The sequence below is a fragment of the Globicephala melas genome, chromosome 14 (genome assembly GCF_963455315.2).
Source record: "Globicephala melas chromosome 14, mGloMel1.2, whole genome shotgun sequence".
Taxonomy (NCBI): domain Eukaryota; kingdom Metazoa; phylum Chordata; class Mammalia; order Artiodactyla; family Delphinidae; genus Globicephala; species Globicephala melas.
This window is the reverse complement of record NC_083327.1, coordinates 54,882,615-54,895,688: the sequence shown is the minus strand read 5'-3', so window position 1 is coordinate 54,895,688 and position 13,074 is coordinate 54,882,615. Positions and strand designations below refer to the sequence as shown.

The window sequence follows — 13,074 nt, the reverse complement described above, 5'->3', positions numbered from 1 at the left end:
TCAGGTTCAAAATGAAGGGTGTATGAAAACAGGTATATGACTACTAGACCTAAAAAAAATTAAAGCAGAGGGATAAATATTTATTGGTGTTTTCTCTTATTGTTGTATAGGATATTTGCATTCATATGCATCAGGTATTTTCTGGAGAAATTTCTCAATCTAGACACTTTTAGAACAACGTATGGACTAACTGCAATGTGGCCACTCAGTTGTATCTGATTGCTACCTAACAGGCAGCAAAGTCACAATTTATCTGGGAAGTTTTTGGATGATCCTGCCTATAAGTGCCTGGCCAGTTTGTGGACAGTGATGCCAAACACTGTGTTTTTAGTCTAACTAGATGGAAAGGAAAATGTCATCATCTCACTCTTGTGCCTGGTGGGGAAAATGATAACATAGTGCTAGACATAGAAAGAGATTTTTTTAAATGATTAAAAGACCAAATCTTTCTTCCAGCCTACTTAACACTGAAACAAAAGCGGTAAAATAGGGGGACTGGATATTGTAAACAATCAGAAGATCAGACAGAATTTAAAACCTAAACTTTGGATTCTACCAAAGATTAATTTGCATATATTTTTTTTTATATAGTTTTGAGGTTTTAAATTAAATGGCCACAAGAGTGTACTTCAGATTTCACATTAAATATATTGAACTGGAATCCCAATTTGGGTTTGCCATCTGTGTGCCATGCTGATTATTTTTACACAACTAAGATTTTAATCTCAAAAATGAAAATTTATAAAAACACCCATATTGGGCTTTTTGTATTACTTATTTTTCTTCACTTTTTCCCTACTGATTTCTATTTTTCATGAGCACTAACAATCCCTAGTGAGTTAATGGAGGCACCAACAAGGCCTCAACCTTGACCTTGACTTTAAGCTCTTTGTCAAATCAATGTATTAAAGTTTTGCTGTGTATTGGTTTGTTTACTGTGTAGACTTTGCTATGGCCATGACTTTCATAGGGTAATTATTTTGATTAAGTTAGATGATTAAAGTTAGTCTTGCATGAGAAAAGTATACACTTGGGAAGCAGTGATGGATGGATTCCAGTCTTCAGAGTGTTTAGTTCTGCCAGCATTTTCCAGTTGAATGGAAATTCACTTCCCAGTTTGGTTTCGGTGACACTGGATGGATTGTCAGACCTGAGCAGTTCCTAGAGAAAGACAAAAAGAGATCAAGAAGGATAGATGACAATGTGAATATCCACATGTGTTCTTGCAATTTTTCTCAGATATTTTTCTGCTTTGATGAACAACATCATTACTGAAATAATAAATGTTAATTAATATCTGCATCATTTTTGTAAGTGGTAGTTTAGTGTTACGATTAGACTAATTAGTATACAGCATAGCTTGGTGACATGACAAATCAGAGAGCAGAACATGTTGACTCTTATCCATTATGATGTATTAGCTAATTCACTTGCTCAATAATGACCAAAGAAAGATGGGGAATAGGGCAGTAACAACAGAAACAACTATAAAAGCATTGTGGCCACATTTTCAAGTTTTTATTTTTCTGCCATGTTCCTGAGTACTATGGATTGTGGACATTTTACTTCCCATTTCTCTTCCCATTGGTAAATCATAGCCCTAACAGAAACCTTTAAGAATAAGATCATGAGTAATAAAGAAAATGAGAATAAACGATGACTTCCAGATTTTCCTAGGTTTACACATGCTATGTCATGCTCAGTGTTAAATTTTTTCAAGATTATTCATGGTAAAGTTGACAGCTATCTGTGTCTTTGATTTATTTTTCAGAGCCTATGCGAACCCCAAAGACTTTAAAGATTGCCGAGATACAGGCAAGACGCATTGCTGTGGACTGGGAATCCCTGGGTTACAACATCACTCGTTGCCACACTTTTAATGTCACTATCTGCTACCATTACTTCCGTGGTCACAATGAGAGCAAGGCAGACTGTTTGGACATGGACCCCAAAGCCCCTCAGCATGTTGTGAACCATCTGCCACCTTATACAAACGTCAGCCTCAAGATGATCCTAACCAATCCAGAAGGCAGGAAGGAGAGTGAAGAGACGATTATTCAAACTGATGAGGATGGTATGCTCATACTTCCTTACTTTTAAAGGGGGGAATTATATGACAAGAATTATGTACTTGCTTACAGTTTTGCCTAGAGTCCCCAAAATTGAATTGGATTCCAAAATCTGCTAAATACTTTTAACAGAGTTAACTTTGGAAAGGATTTGCCTTTAACAAAAACCTTAATATTCTTCAGGGTAGCATCAAATACTAAATGAACGATTCCTTTATTGTTTTCCATTTTTATACAATATTAGAAAAGTAGCAACTACACTAAAAGTCTAAAGTTTTTATCAAATGTTCAAAAATAATTTTCACCATTTGTGGCACTACATCGATTACCTATTGGTGAAATGCACTTAGTTAAAATTTTAGTTTTTTGCATTTTACAGATCAGTAGTAATAGCTTTCATTTCCTTTAGATTTGAAAGCAACATTGTTTACCTATTCTGTTCATTTTTAGATAGTTTTATGTAATTATAAAAATAAAAGAAGGTCAAAGTTTATATGTTTAAGTCTAAATAAAGGTCCTTATCAGATATTGGCAAGCTATCATCTTTTATCCATCTTTTTACCACCCAAGTAATTGAATTATAACTTGCCCAATTTCTTTGTGTGTATTACTTCTAAATTATTGAATAATAGGAAGAAACAGTTATATTAATATTATAAATTACATACACATACTATAGTATGCCATTAATGTGAATTTGAATACATATTCTGATTTAAAAAAAATGTATCCGAGACAAAAATGATTAATAATAACACTGTATTCTTCCAATGTAAGACATTTCATTTGCAGTATTTCCTTTTAAGAATGAAAGCGTGCAGGGGGAAAAAGTGTGCTATATAGTGAATTGAGGCAAAACCGAACTGGGAGTCAGGAATCATGAGTTTTCAGTCCTGGCTCTAATAACTCTGTAATCTTAGCAAATCCTTTCACACCTCTAGTTCTCTATTTCTCAACTCTATATGAAAAGGTTAAATTAAATGATCTCTAAGGTTCCATCTACAATTTTTTTTTTTTTTTTTTTTTTTTTGCGGTATGCGGGCCTCTCACTGTTGTGGCCTCTCCCGTTGTGGAGCACAGGCTCTGGACACGCAGGCTCAGTGGCCATGGCTCACGGGCCCAGCCGCTCCGCGGCATGTGGGATCTTCCCGGACCGGGGCACGAACCCGTGTCCCCTGCATCGGCAGGTGGACTCTCAACCACTGCGCCACCAGGAAAGCCCCCATCTACATTTTTATTTGGATTTCAGAAAACAGGATGTATTTGATACCTGAGTGTTCCCAATTTCCCTTGAGTTCTAAACTTTAGGCTCAGATGTATATTTTGATGCCTACCAAGTATGAGATTGCCATAAAATGGGTCAATATTCCATAGTTTCTAGAAATTCTCCTTGTTACTTCAAGCTTTCTCACTCTGAGAAATGGAAATGATCTTGGATTGTTCTGTTTTTTTTGTTGTATTAAAGGGAAGTGAAAGCCTTTTAACCTCATTTAGCTCAGATTTTCAAGGAAACAATATTGTCCTAAAATTATGCATATTCATAAAATTTCAAAGAATAAACCTAAGACTTATTCATGATAAATGTATTTTTGTCATCTTTGAGACAATAAAACACAGTCACCTCAGCTATCATGTTTGAACTTGCACTTAATCAAAACATTAACAACATTTTAAAGAACAAACCCTGCTTTTATACATAAACACACAAACACTCGTATTACCCCCCTGTCCCCCCACACATACACAACACACACACAACACATGCTTATGAAAGAAACAGTGGTTGAGTGTAGTTGTTTCATAGGTAGAGTATCAAAATGGGAAGTCTAAGCATGGATTCAAAAGCTCTGAAAAATCTCTGTCTCATTTTATAAAGTGGGATAAATATTATGTCTATATTATACTAGACATTTTTAAGTATAGTTGATTTATAAATTGTGTTAGTTTCAGGTGCACAGCAAAGTGATTCAGTTATTTTTTTTTCAGATTATATTCCATTATAGTTTGTTTCAAGATCTTGAATTTAATTCCCTGTGCAATACAGTAAATACTTGTGGCTTATCTATTTTATGTATAGTAGTTCATATCCATTAATCCCATACTCCTACTTTATCCCTCCCTCCCGCCATCTCCCCTTTGGTAACCATGAGTTTGTTTTCTGTGTCTGTAAGTCTGTTTCTGTTTTGTATATAGATTCATTTGCATTGTTTTTAGGTTCCACATGTAAGTGATACCACATAGTATGTGTCTGTCTGACTTAGATCAGTAAGTGTAGGATTCTCTAGATCCATGCATGTTGCTGCAAATGGCAACATTTCATTCTTTTTTATGACTGAGTAATATTTCATTGTGTATATATATACCACATCTTCTTAAGCCAATTGTATGTTTATGGGTACTTGGGTTGTTTCCACGTCTTGACTATTGTAAATAGTGCTGCTATGAGCATCGGAGTGCATGTATCGTTTTGAATTATTAGAGTTTTTGTCTTTTCTGGATATATACCCAGAAGTGGGATTGATGGATCATATGGTAGCTCTATTTTTAGTTTTTTAAGGAACCTCCATACTGTTCTCCATAGTGGCTGCCCCAGTTTACATTCCAGCCAACGGTGTGCAGATATTCCCTTTTCTCCACACCCTCTCCAACATTTATTATTTGCAGACTTTTTGGTGATGGCCATTCTGACCAGTGTGAGGTGATACGTCATTGTGGGTTTGATTTGCATTTCTCTAAATTAGGTTATTGACCATCTTTTCCTGTGCCTGTTGCCCATATGTATGTCTTCTTTGGAAAAATGTCTATTTAGGTTGTCTGCCCATTTTTTGATTGGGTTGTTTGGGTTTTTTTGACATTCAGTTGTACAAGCAGTTTGTATATTTGGGTATTAACCCCTTGTCAGTCACATTGTTTGCATATATTTTCTCCCATTCTGCAGGTTGTCTTTTAGTTTTGTTGATGGTTTCCTTTGCTGTACAAAAGCTTTTAAGTTTGTACATTTGTTCATTGTACACTATACATTTTATAATCCGTGATTTTAGTAATAAGAATGTACTCACATTTTATTGCCTGCACTTAAAATTGAAAAAAAAAAAACGATTTCTTTTTTTTTTATCTTTATTGGAGTATAATTGCTTTACAATGGTGTGTTAGTTTCTGCTTTATAACCAAGTGAATCAGCTATACATATACATATATCCCCATATCCCCTCCTTCTTGCATCTCCCTCCCACCCTCCCTATCCCACCCCTCTAGGTGGTCACAAAGCACTGAGCTGATCTCCCTGTGCTATGCGGCTGCTTCCCACTAGCTATCTGTTTTACATTTGGTAGTGTATATACGTCCATGCCACTCTCTCACTTCGTCCCAGCTTACGCTTCCCACTCCCCGTGTCCTCAAGTCCATTCTCTACATCTACATCTTTATTCCTGTCCTGCCCCTAGGTTCTTCAAAACCTTTTTTTTTTTAGATTCCGTATATATGAAAAAACATGATTTCTTAATTGGTAATGTTAGTCTCAGTTATGTGAGTTTTGTGGTTCTTCAGTCAGTCATTCTCTAACAATATAATTCATTTTGATGGTATTCTTTGGTATGAGTTTTTAGTCTGCTTTTCTTTCCACAAACCAAAGAATGCAGTCAGGCTTATATAATCTTTTTTCATATTGCATTAAATTTTTTAATGTATTTTTGGGTACACATATGACTAGATTACTAATCAGGAAGTGAATTGCTATGGAAATTTAAATTATGTCTTAAAATTTATCAAACTCATGACTGTGTTATTTATTTCATCTAGAAATAGTTTTGTAAAAGTAAAATGGCATTAACTATTCGGTCTAATTTCAATAATATTTCTTACTTTTGTTTTATTTTAACCTCTGTTTTGAAGAATTTTTTTATTGTTTGTAATGATATTGAGGTGCATGTTATTATTTCATGATAGTACAGTCACAAAGTAATTCCTTCTACTGTAAGGGTTTTTTAATTTTTTGCTTTATATATAAGACTAAATGATTGAAGTACAAGCTGTCTATGAAGTATTCGCAAATAATTCAGGCTCCAAATCTGCTCATTATAAACTCCGCTTCTACATAGAGTACTTGATGTGTCTCAATGTTCCTGAATTGGGGGGGTGACAGAATATCTAAATCATAATCTATTGTTGGAAGATCGATGGATTATGATGATCTAATTAAGTCAGTCTTGCTAAGTTATTGCTGCCCCATATACATAGAAAAATAATAAATTATCAGCCATCTAATAAAAGAATATAATTTCATGAAAAGAACTCTGGGTACATCCATAAACCATGAGAGCAAAGCTAGAATGATTTCCCACCAGAACCTTAAGGTAGAATTTATATTTCATTTATTGCATGCATTTTTTAATGCACGGGTAGAATTTTGTGTAAGAGATTTTGTTTTCACTTTTTATTCTAGCATTCATAAAAATCAATATTGTGAAGTTAGCTCAGCAGAAAAGCCTGGTTTGGGGACATTTTTTGACTAATACAAAGCTATTTTTAAATGTACATTTATTATATTTTAAAGGCTGTAAAGCTTATTTAATATAATCTTGCCCCACCCACATTTCATTTTCCTCTCTTCCACTTCGAGAGTTATATTTTTAGGGACTTTTTTATGTGCAAAAAAAAAAAATTTAGCTGAAACAGCTCTCCAATAAATTATAAGTAGGGGAATAAAAGTCAGCATTCTGTCTTCATTAAAATTTGTTGATTTGGAAATGTGAGAGGACATTTCCTGCACTATGAAGACTGCCATGATGATGAACTTAGTAACTTCATGTTGTATTTGCACAAATCATATGTACATATAGCTGTCTGTATAAAGAATTGTCTTCCTTCCATCATAGAAAATTATTGAATACAGGTTGTCTGTAGAAAATTATTGAACATAGTTTGTCTGTGCCCTCACTCCTTTCCTCCATATGTTTTATGTGTGTGTTTTGTAGTTCACCTAAGTGTAATTCTTTCTCTCATTCACTATGCTGGTCTCAGTGCAAGATCAGTAGTGTGGAACTCTCTTGGCTATAATTTTCCCACAAACTTTTCCATAAGTATATGAAGTGAATCCTGTTGACAAAGTAGAACATGTATAAGAAGAGCAGAGAAATACACAAATTCCAGGAAGGCTACTTTCCATTTCTACCCTTCTCTCAATGTAGAATTTACAAACATTTAAAACTATCCTTGGGACTTCCCTGGCGGTCCAGTGGTTAAGAGTCCGCACTTCCAATGCATAGGGCACAGGTTTGATCCCTGGTTAGGGAACTAAGATCCTGCATGCCATACAATGCAGCCAAAAAATAAAATAGAATAGAATAAAATAATAGAATAAAATAAAATACCACCTATAGCTTTCAAATAATAAAATTTTAAAAAACCTATCCTTATTTGTGAACAATTTGAAACATATCCATGCCGTTTCATATTATTTTTTTGACCAAATCGTGTTTGGTGAACATGGGTAGTAATTATAATACCATCAAATAAACATTTACTCACTAGTTGAGGCTTTACTTCCTCCTCCCCCCAACAGCCACCCTCTATGAGAGGTGTGGAGAGGCAAATAACTACAATTGTAAGCTTAGGTCATTTGAGTGGAATGGAAACAACAGGTATTCTCTTAGGAAACAAACCAAGGCCCATGGTAGCCTCAGCAGATGCCACAGATTACACACAGGGGCCATCACGGCCCCTCTGCCTCGATAACTGCATAGCCTGTGCCAATACTGTGGACCTGGGGGTCGAGGGGAGTGGATGCCTTAGGTTAACTTTTCCCCAAGCCCTCAGCTGTTAGATGCATGAATATATCTTCTGGAGTTTAGTCCTGGCATCTTTTCTGTTTATTGTGTTTTTTTTCCTTTATGAATTAATTATTAATATGCCAAATTATGTTGGCTCTCCCAGAGGTCATAACATCATTCATCGTCTGCTTGTAGATTGAAATAAATCTTACTCTTTTGACATATCATTCAGAATTTCTTGATGCTGCTGGCCACATTGCAATGCATTTACTTTGATCCAGTGATTTTTAATTTATTTCAGTCCTCACAAAATTGCTGTGTACTCTGAAACTACATTTCTAGATAATATCATGTGTAAAGTTCACTGAAACGTTAGATTATGGAAAAATATTAATTAAAAAACATATTTGCCCAATATTGGGTTGATATTTTCAAGAGAAAGCATATTTTTAAGCAAAGTAGGATAGATAGGTTATATTTTTAAGAATTATGAGAACAAGAAACTGGATATTTATGTAAATAAATAGCAACCGAATATTTAAATAAAATATATAAAAGGAAAATACACAATAGCAAAAGTATCTCGTATCTTGTATTTTGTCTATAGAAACTGACACATCATTCATTGCTGCCACTGGGTTATATGGCATTTGCAAATAAGGACTGGAATGGTTTCTCAAATCTTGTCATACCTGGGGACACTTCAAAACCAGTTATGTTGATAGTTGAGTTCTAAAGAAGTCCGGTGTTATAAAATGGTTTGATTCTTAGCTTTGAAAAAGGGTATTTCATTCGAAAGACTGAAGCAATGACTTTAAAACCTATTCATCTTAAGGAGTTTTTTAAAAATTGTAATAATCAATGCTCTTTTTTTAAGTTATAGAAATGTAATAAATATAGCTATAAAAGTCAGATTGACTGTTAATGAACATTTCAATTCAGTACTATATAGTTTGGCTTTTGAGTCTAAGGAGTGTTAATTATTATTATAATTTATTATTGTATAAACATTGTTATGGAGACACTTTAGGAACTTATAATAATCTTCAAAAAATCTTTCAGGGAAATCTTTCAGGGAAAGCTGTGTTCTTGAAACAAATTACAAAGGAGATCTTCATGTCATTAGAGGTATACAACAGAGAAAACTAGACTACACAATTTATTCAGCTCTCTAAGGTGATAGAATATTCTTCTGAATAAAAATAACTTTGCAGTTGTACATAATCTGCATTAGAAGCTTATAGATTGATTTACTTTGAATTCCCATGTATTCCCATGTATTAAAAACTTGCCATACAGCTTATTTTCTTTTTTAAGGACATATTTTTATTTATTTTATTTACTTTTAACCTGTTTAGCTTATATGTTTACTTTTTCTGTTTCTGATATAAGGATCCTTGTAACCAAAAATGTATTTATTTGTAGTGCCTGGCCCTGTACCAGTCAATTCTCTTCAAGGAACATCCTTTGAAAATAAGATCTTCTTGAACTGGAAGGAACCTTTGGATCCAAATGGAATCATCACTCAATATGAGGTACTGGGAGAATAAGGAAGTTTATTGAAATATGGATTGAAGGGGAGAGTAAAAGAAAATGTTAGCGAAAAATAGTGGAAAAGAAATAAGTGAGAATTGGGAATTAAAATCAATGTTAGTTCTTCTCTGTTTTAATTTATAAATTCCTTGATTCCAAAATTAAGCATCAAAACAAATGTTGTATGGCACCTAGAGTTTTCAAATTCTTAAGTAAATGTTGTTGTTTTAGAGAAGTAGGATGGGCCTTGTCAAACAGACTTACTGGTGATTGTAAAGAATAAATTTTTATAAAATTAAGAAACTCATATTTCACACTATGATTTAGGAGAGGCCATTCAATGTCAGTTGTTTCAGAGTAGGGGAGAAACACCTGAAAAGCAAAATATATCATAAACCTGACTATTACAGAGCTTCATCTCAACTTGAATATAAATCATTATCTTATTTTTAAATATGAGAACCTGAAAAGAAGAAAGGAAAGCATCATTTTAATTGCACAAATGTGTACTTCTGTTCCTGGGAAATCAGTGTTGATTATAGCATAAAACACTTACTTTCTAGTGGCAACAGAGTACATCACAGGAATGGGGAGTTCTGTTTGCAGAGAGTTTATTACACTATTCTATTTCACTTCTAGTGATTGGTCTGTTCAAATTACCTATTTCTTCTTGATGCAGTTTTGGTGGGACTTTCTGGGTTTCATATGCATTATATTATATATGTCCATAAGATTATATATAGATATATATTCATATTTAAGTATATTCATTTATCTTTTGATGGAAGAAAATAGATGTATATTGATCCAGTCAGATAACTCTAGGTTTATCTGTGGATGAATAGGTAAATAAATAGAGAGACAGCCAGACAGACAATAGATACAGAATGACAGTGAAATAACCATATCAAAAAGAGAAGGAAAAGAAGTGAAAAAAATGTGATTCATTCCACACAGATGCCCTTGAATGCTATCTTACTCAAGGGGGTTTATTTAGAATGTATTATGACTTATATTGGATATGTAATAGGAAATATATTTCTTAAAACAGGTCAGTTACAGCAGCATAAGATCATTTGATCCTGCAGTTCCAGTGGCTGGACCTCCCCAGACTGTATCAAATTTATGGAACAGTACACACCATGTCTTCATGCATCTCCATCCTGGAACCACCTACCAGTTTTTCATAAGAGCCAGCACAGTCAAAGGCTTTGGGCCAGCCACAGCCATCAATGTGACCACCAATATCTCAGGTATGCAAATGAATACAGGGCAAACAGAATTGGTTTGTAATAGCATGTCCTAGAGAATCACATATATACTGAGTGTAATTTACCTCATTTATTGAATCTTTAATATAATTAGTCATGATTGAAGGCACTTTAAAGTGCCTTCAATACAGATTTTACAGATTATTTGTTATATGTCCAAACCCCCCAAATCTCAAAATCTGTCATTTTTTAATTGACAAAGGTCTTTTTAAAGACTATATTATATCTTAATTAGAAATTTTTAAAAGTTCATTATGAAAGTTCATATTAAAAACCTATTATACGTTTGAGGAGTTGGTAATTATTATGGTATCTGATCTTTACTGTAAATGGATTTTATCAAAAGCATGGTAGAAGATCCTTGCAGTACTACATACTTTGTCTCTCTGTTCCATTTTTCCCTGACATTCTGATAATTTTATGACAAACAAATATGAACTTTTCTTTCTCTTAGAGATCTCACATAAATTCATCTAAATTTCAGAATGGTAATGTGCAGGAGAATTTTAGGTTGATTAACAAATACAATTAAATTTCACATTATGTTATGTTCACAATTTCATAGTTTGCTAGGAATTAACTTTGTAATATGCCCTATATCTACCCCAGTGTATGTGTATTAATATTTTATCTTATTTATTTAAGATTACTAAAACGGATATATGTTACTTATGTAAATGAAAAGTTAAATTTGAAAAATAAATGTTTTAAAGGGTCAACCACTTAACATATTAAAATACTAATTTTGAATTTGCAAATTCTTTTTGTTCCTTCATGTTCATTTTTATTATAGTTCTACATAGCGTATATTGGTGGTATATCATAATACATCATTAAAAAATCTCTACTATTCTTCTGAAATTATATAATTTGAATCAGAAAGAAACCACATACTCTAATTTCTTTAAGTCTAAAATTTTATTTGGAAATTTTGAATATAATATAAAACTTTAAAAATTTATGTCATGGAAAAAATTATTCCAATATGAGTTATGGTTCCTTTTGCATAGCATTTGATATATCTTAATAGTCTAATAAAAAAGAATTTTAAAATAGTATTCATTATGTTAGAAAATAGCAAGGTATTAAAATTGCCAATTCTTTTCTTGATGGAACAATTCTAAATCATCAATTTAAATATTTATTGAAATTATTTTACTAGAAAATATGACTTAGTGATATGATGATATAATAAAACATATTTCCTACCCTTTAGAATTAGCAATAGTGCTATAAATAAGATCCTTCAACAGAGATATGTACAAAATTTACATAAACTTTATAAAACTGAGAACACTGAACAAATGAACATTATTGAGAGCCAAAATTTATTGTGGTTCAGACACAGTTTTTTTTTTATTGAGTAAAAAAACTTATAAGGACCAGAACACCCACCTAGCATTTTCTTTGAGTTATTTAACTGCAGTTTCACTTGAAGCAACCTATGTACATGGATACTTGATTTGAACTTTAAAACTTCGTTGCAATCACTGTATCTTGGGAACACATAGTAATCAAGCTAAGGCTAATGAAATTTATGGTGTGGTTCTCAGGCTCACTTGAACTTTTAAGGTAATTTATTGTTATTTATCCCTTGAGTCCAGTAATTCTATCTTTCAGCATTTTAAAAGCAACTTAAATTAAAGTGAAATCAAGTTATTGAAGGCATGATGCTTGGCAGTATTGTTTATATGTATGTGTGTGTGTGCGTGTATGTATAATACACATATGATATATTATACACCCATATAAAATAATACTCATATACATATTATGCCTATATAGTATCTGTTGATTCTACTTGTAAATAAGTCTCAGATAATTTGCCTCTTTCTAAACTGTTTCTTTCTTTCCATCTGGATCATATTTTAAGCAGATCATTGACATATCTTTCGAAGCAGCATCCTTGCCTTTAGACTTGCCTTGCTCCAGTGTTTTTTTCTATTCATCTTTGTACAACATATATTTCTTCCTTAATTTTTTTCAAAATCAAGTATATTATATCCAATATGATAAAGCCCAATCATCCTTGCATGATTAGCATTTATGACCCTTCATTTTATGGCCCCTCCCATCCTCCACTCCTACCCATGAATCCAAAGTTCCAGGCATAGCAAACTAATTGTAGCTGTTAGAACACTCTGTGTCCTTTCACGTGATGATATCTTCAGATATTCTGTTTCCTCTCTCTGGAATATTATTCCATGCATTCTCTTTCTGATGAGTTTTTATTCTTTTTTTTTTTTTTTTTTTTTTTTGCTGTACGCGGGCCTCTCACTGCTGTGGCCTCTCCCGTTGCGGAGCACAGGCTCCGGACGCGCCGGCTCAGCGGCCATGGCTCATGGACCCAGCCGCTCCGCGGCATGTGGGATCCTCCCAGACCGGGGTATGAACCCGTGTCCTCTGCATCGGCAGGCGGACTCTCAACCACTG

The 13,074-nt window shown here is 33.5% G+C and overlaps 1 protein-coding gene across 15 annotated transcripts in view; it reads left to right on the top strand.

The window, feature by feature from the left end:
* The window catches only part of PTPRK (protein tyrosine phosphatase receptor type K), a 566,917-nt gene that overhangs the window by 447,410 nt on the left and 106,433 nt on the right, over positions 1 to 13,074 (top strand). For all 15 annotated transcript variants that reach the window (XM_060283348.1, XM_060283337.1, XM_030853499.2 and 12 more), the window contains exons 8-10: positions 1,772 to 2,074; positions 9,263 to 9,372; positions 10,422 to 10,623. In XM_060283348.1, coding sequence (XP_060139331.1) covers positions 1,772 to 2,074; positions 9,263 to 9,372; positions 10,422 to 10,623 — 615 coding nt within the window. The remainder of the gene's footprint in view (positions 1 to 1,771; positions 2,075 to 9,262; positions 9,373 to 10,421; positions 10,624 to 13,074) is intronic.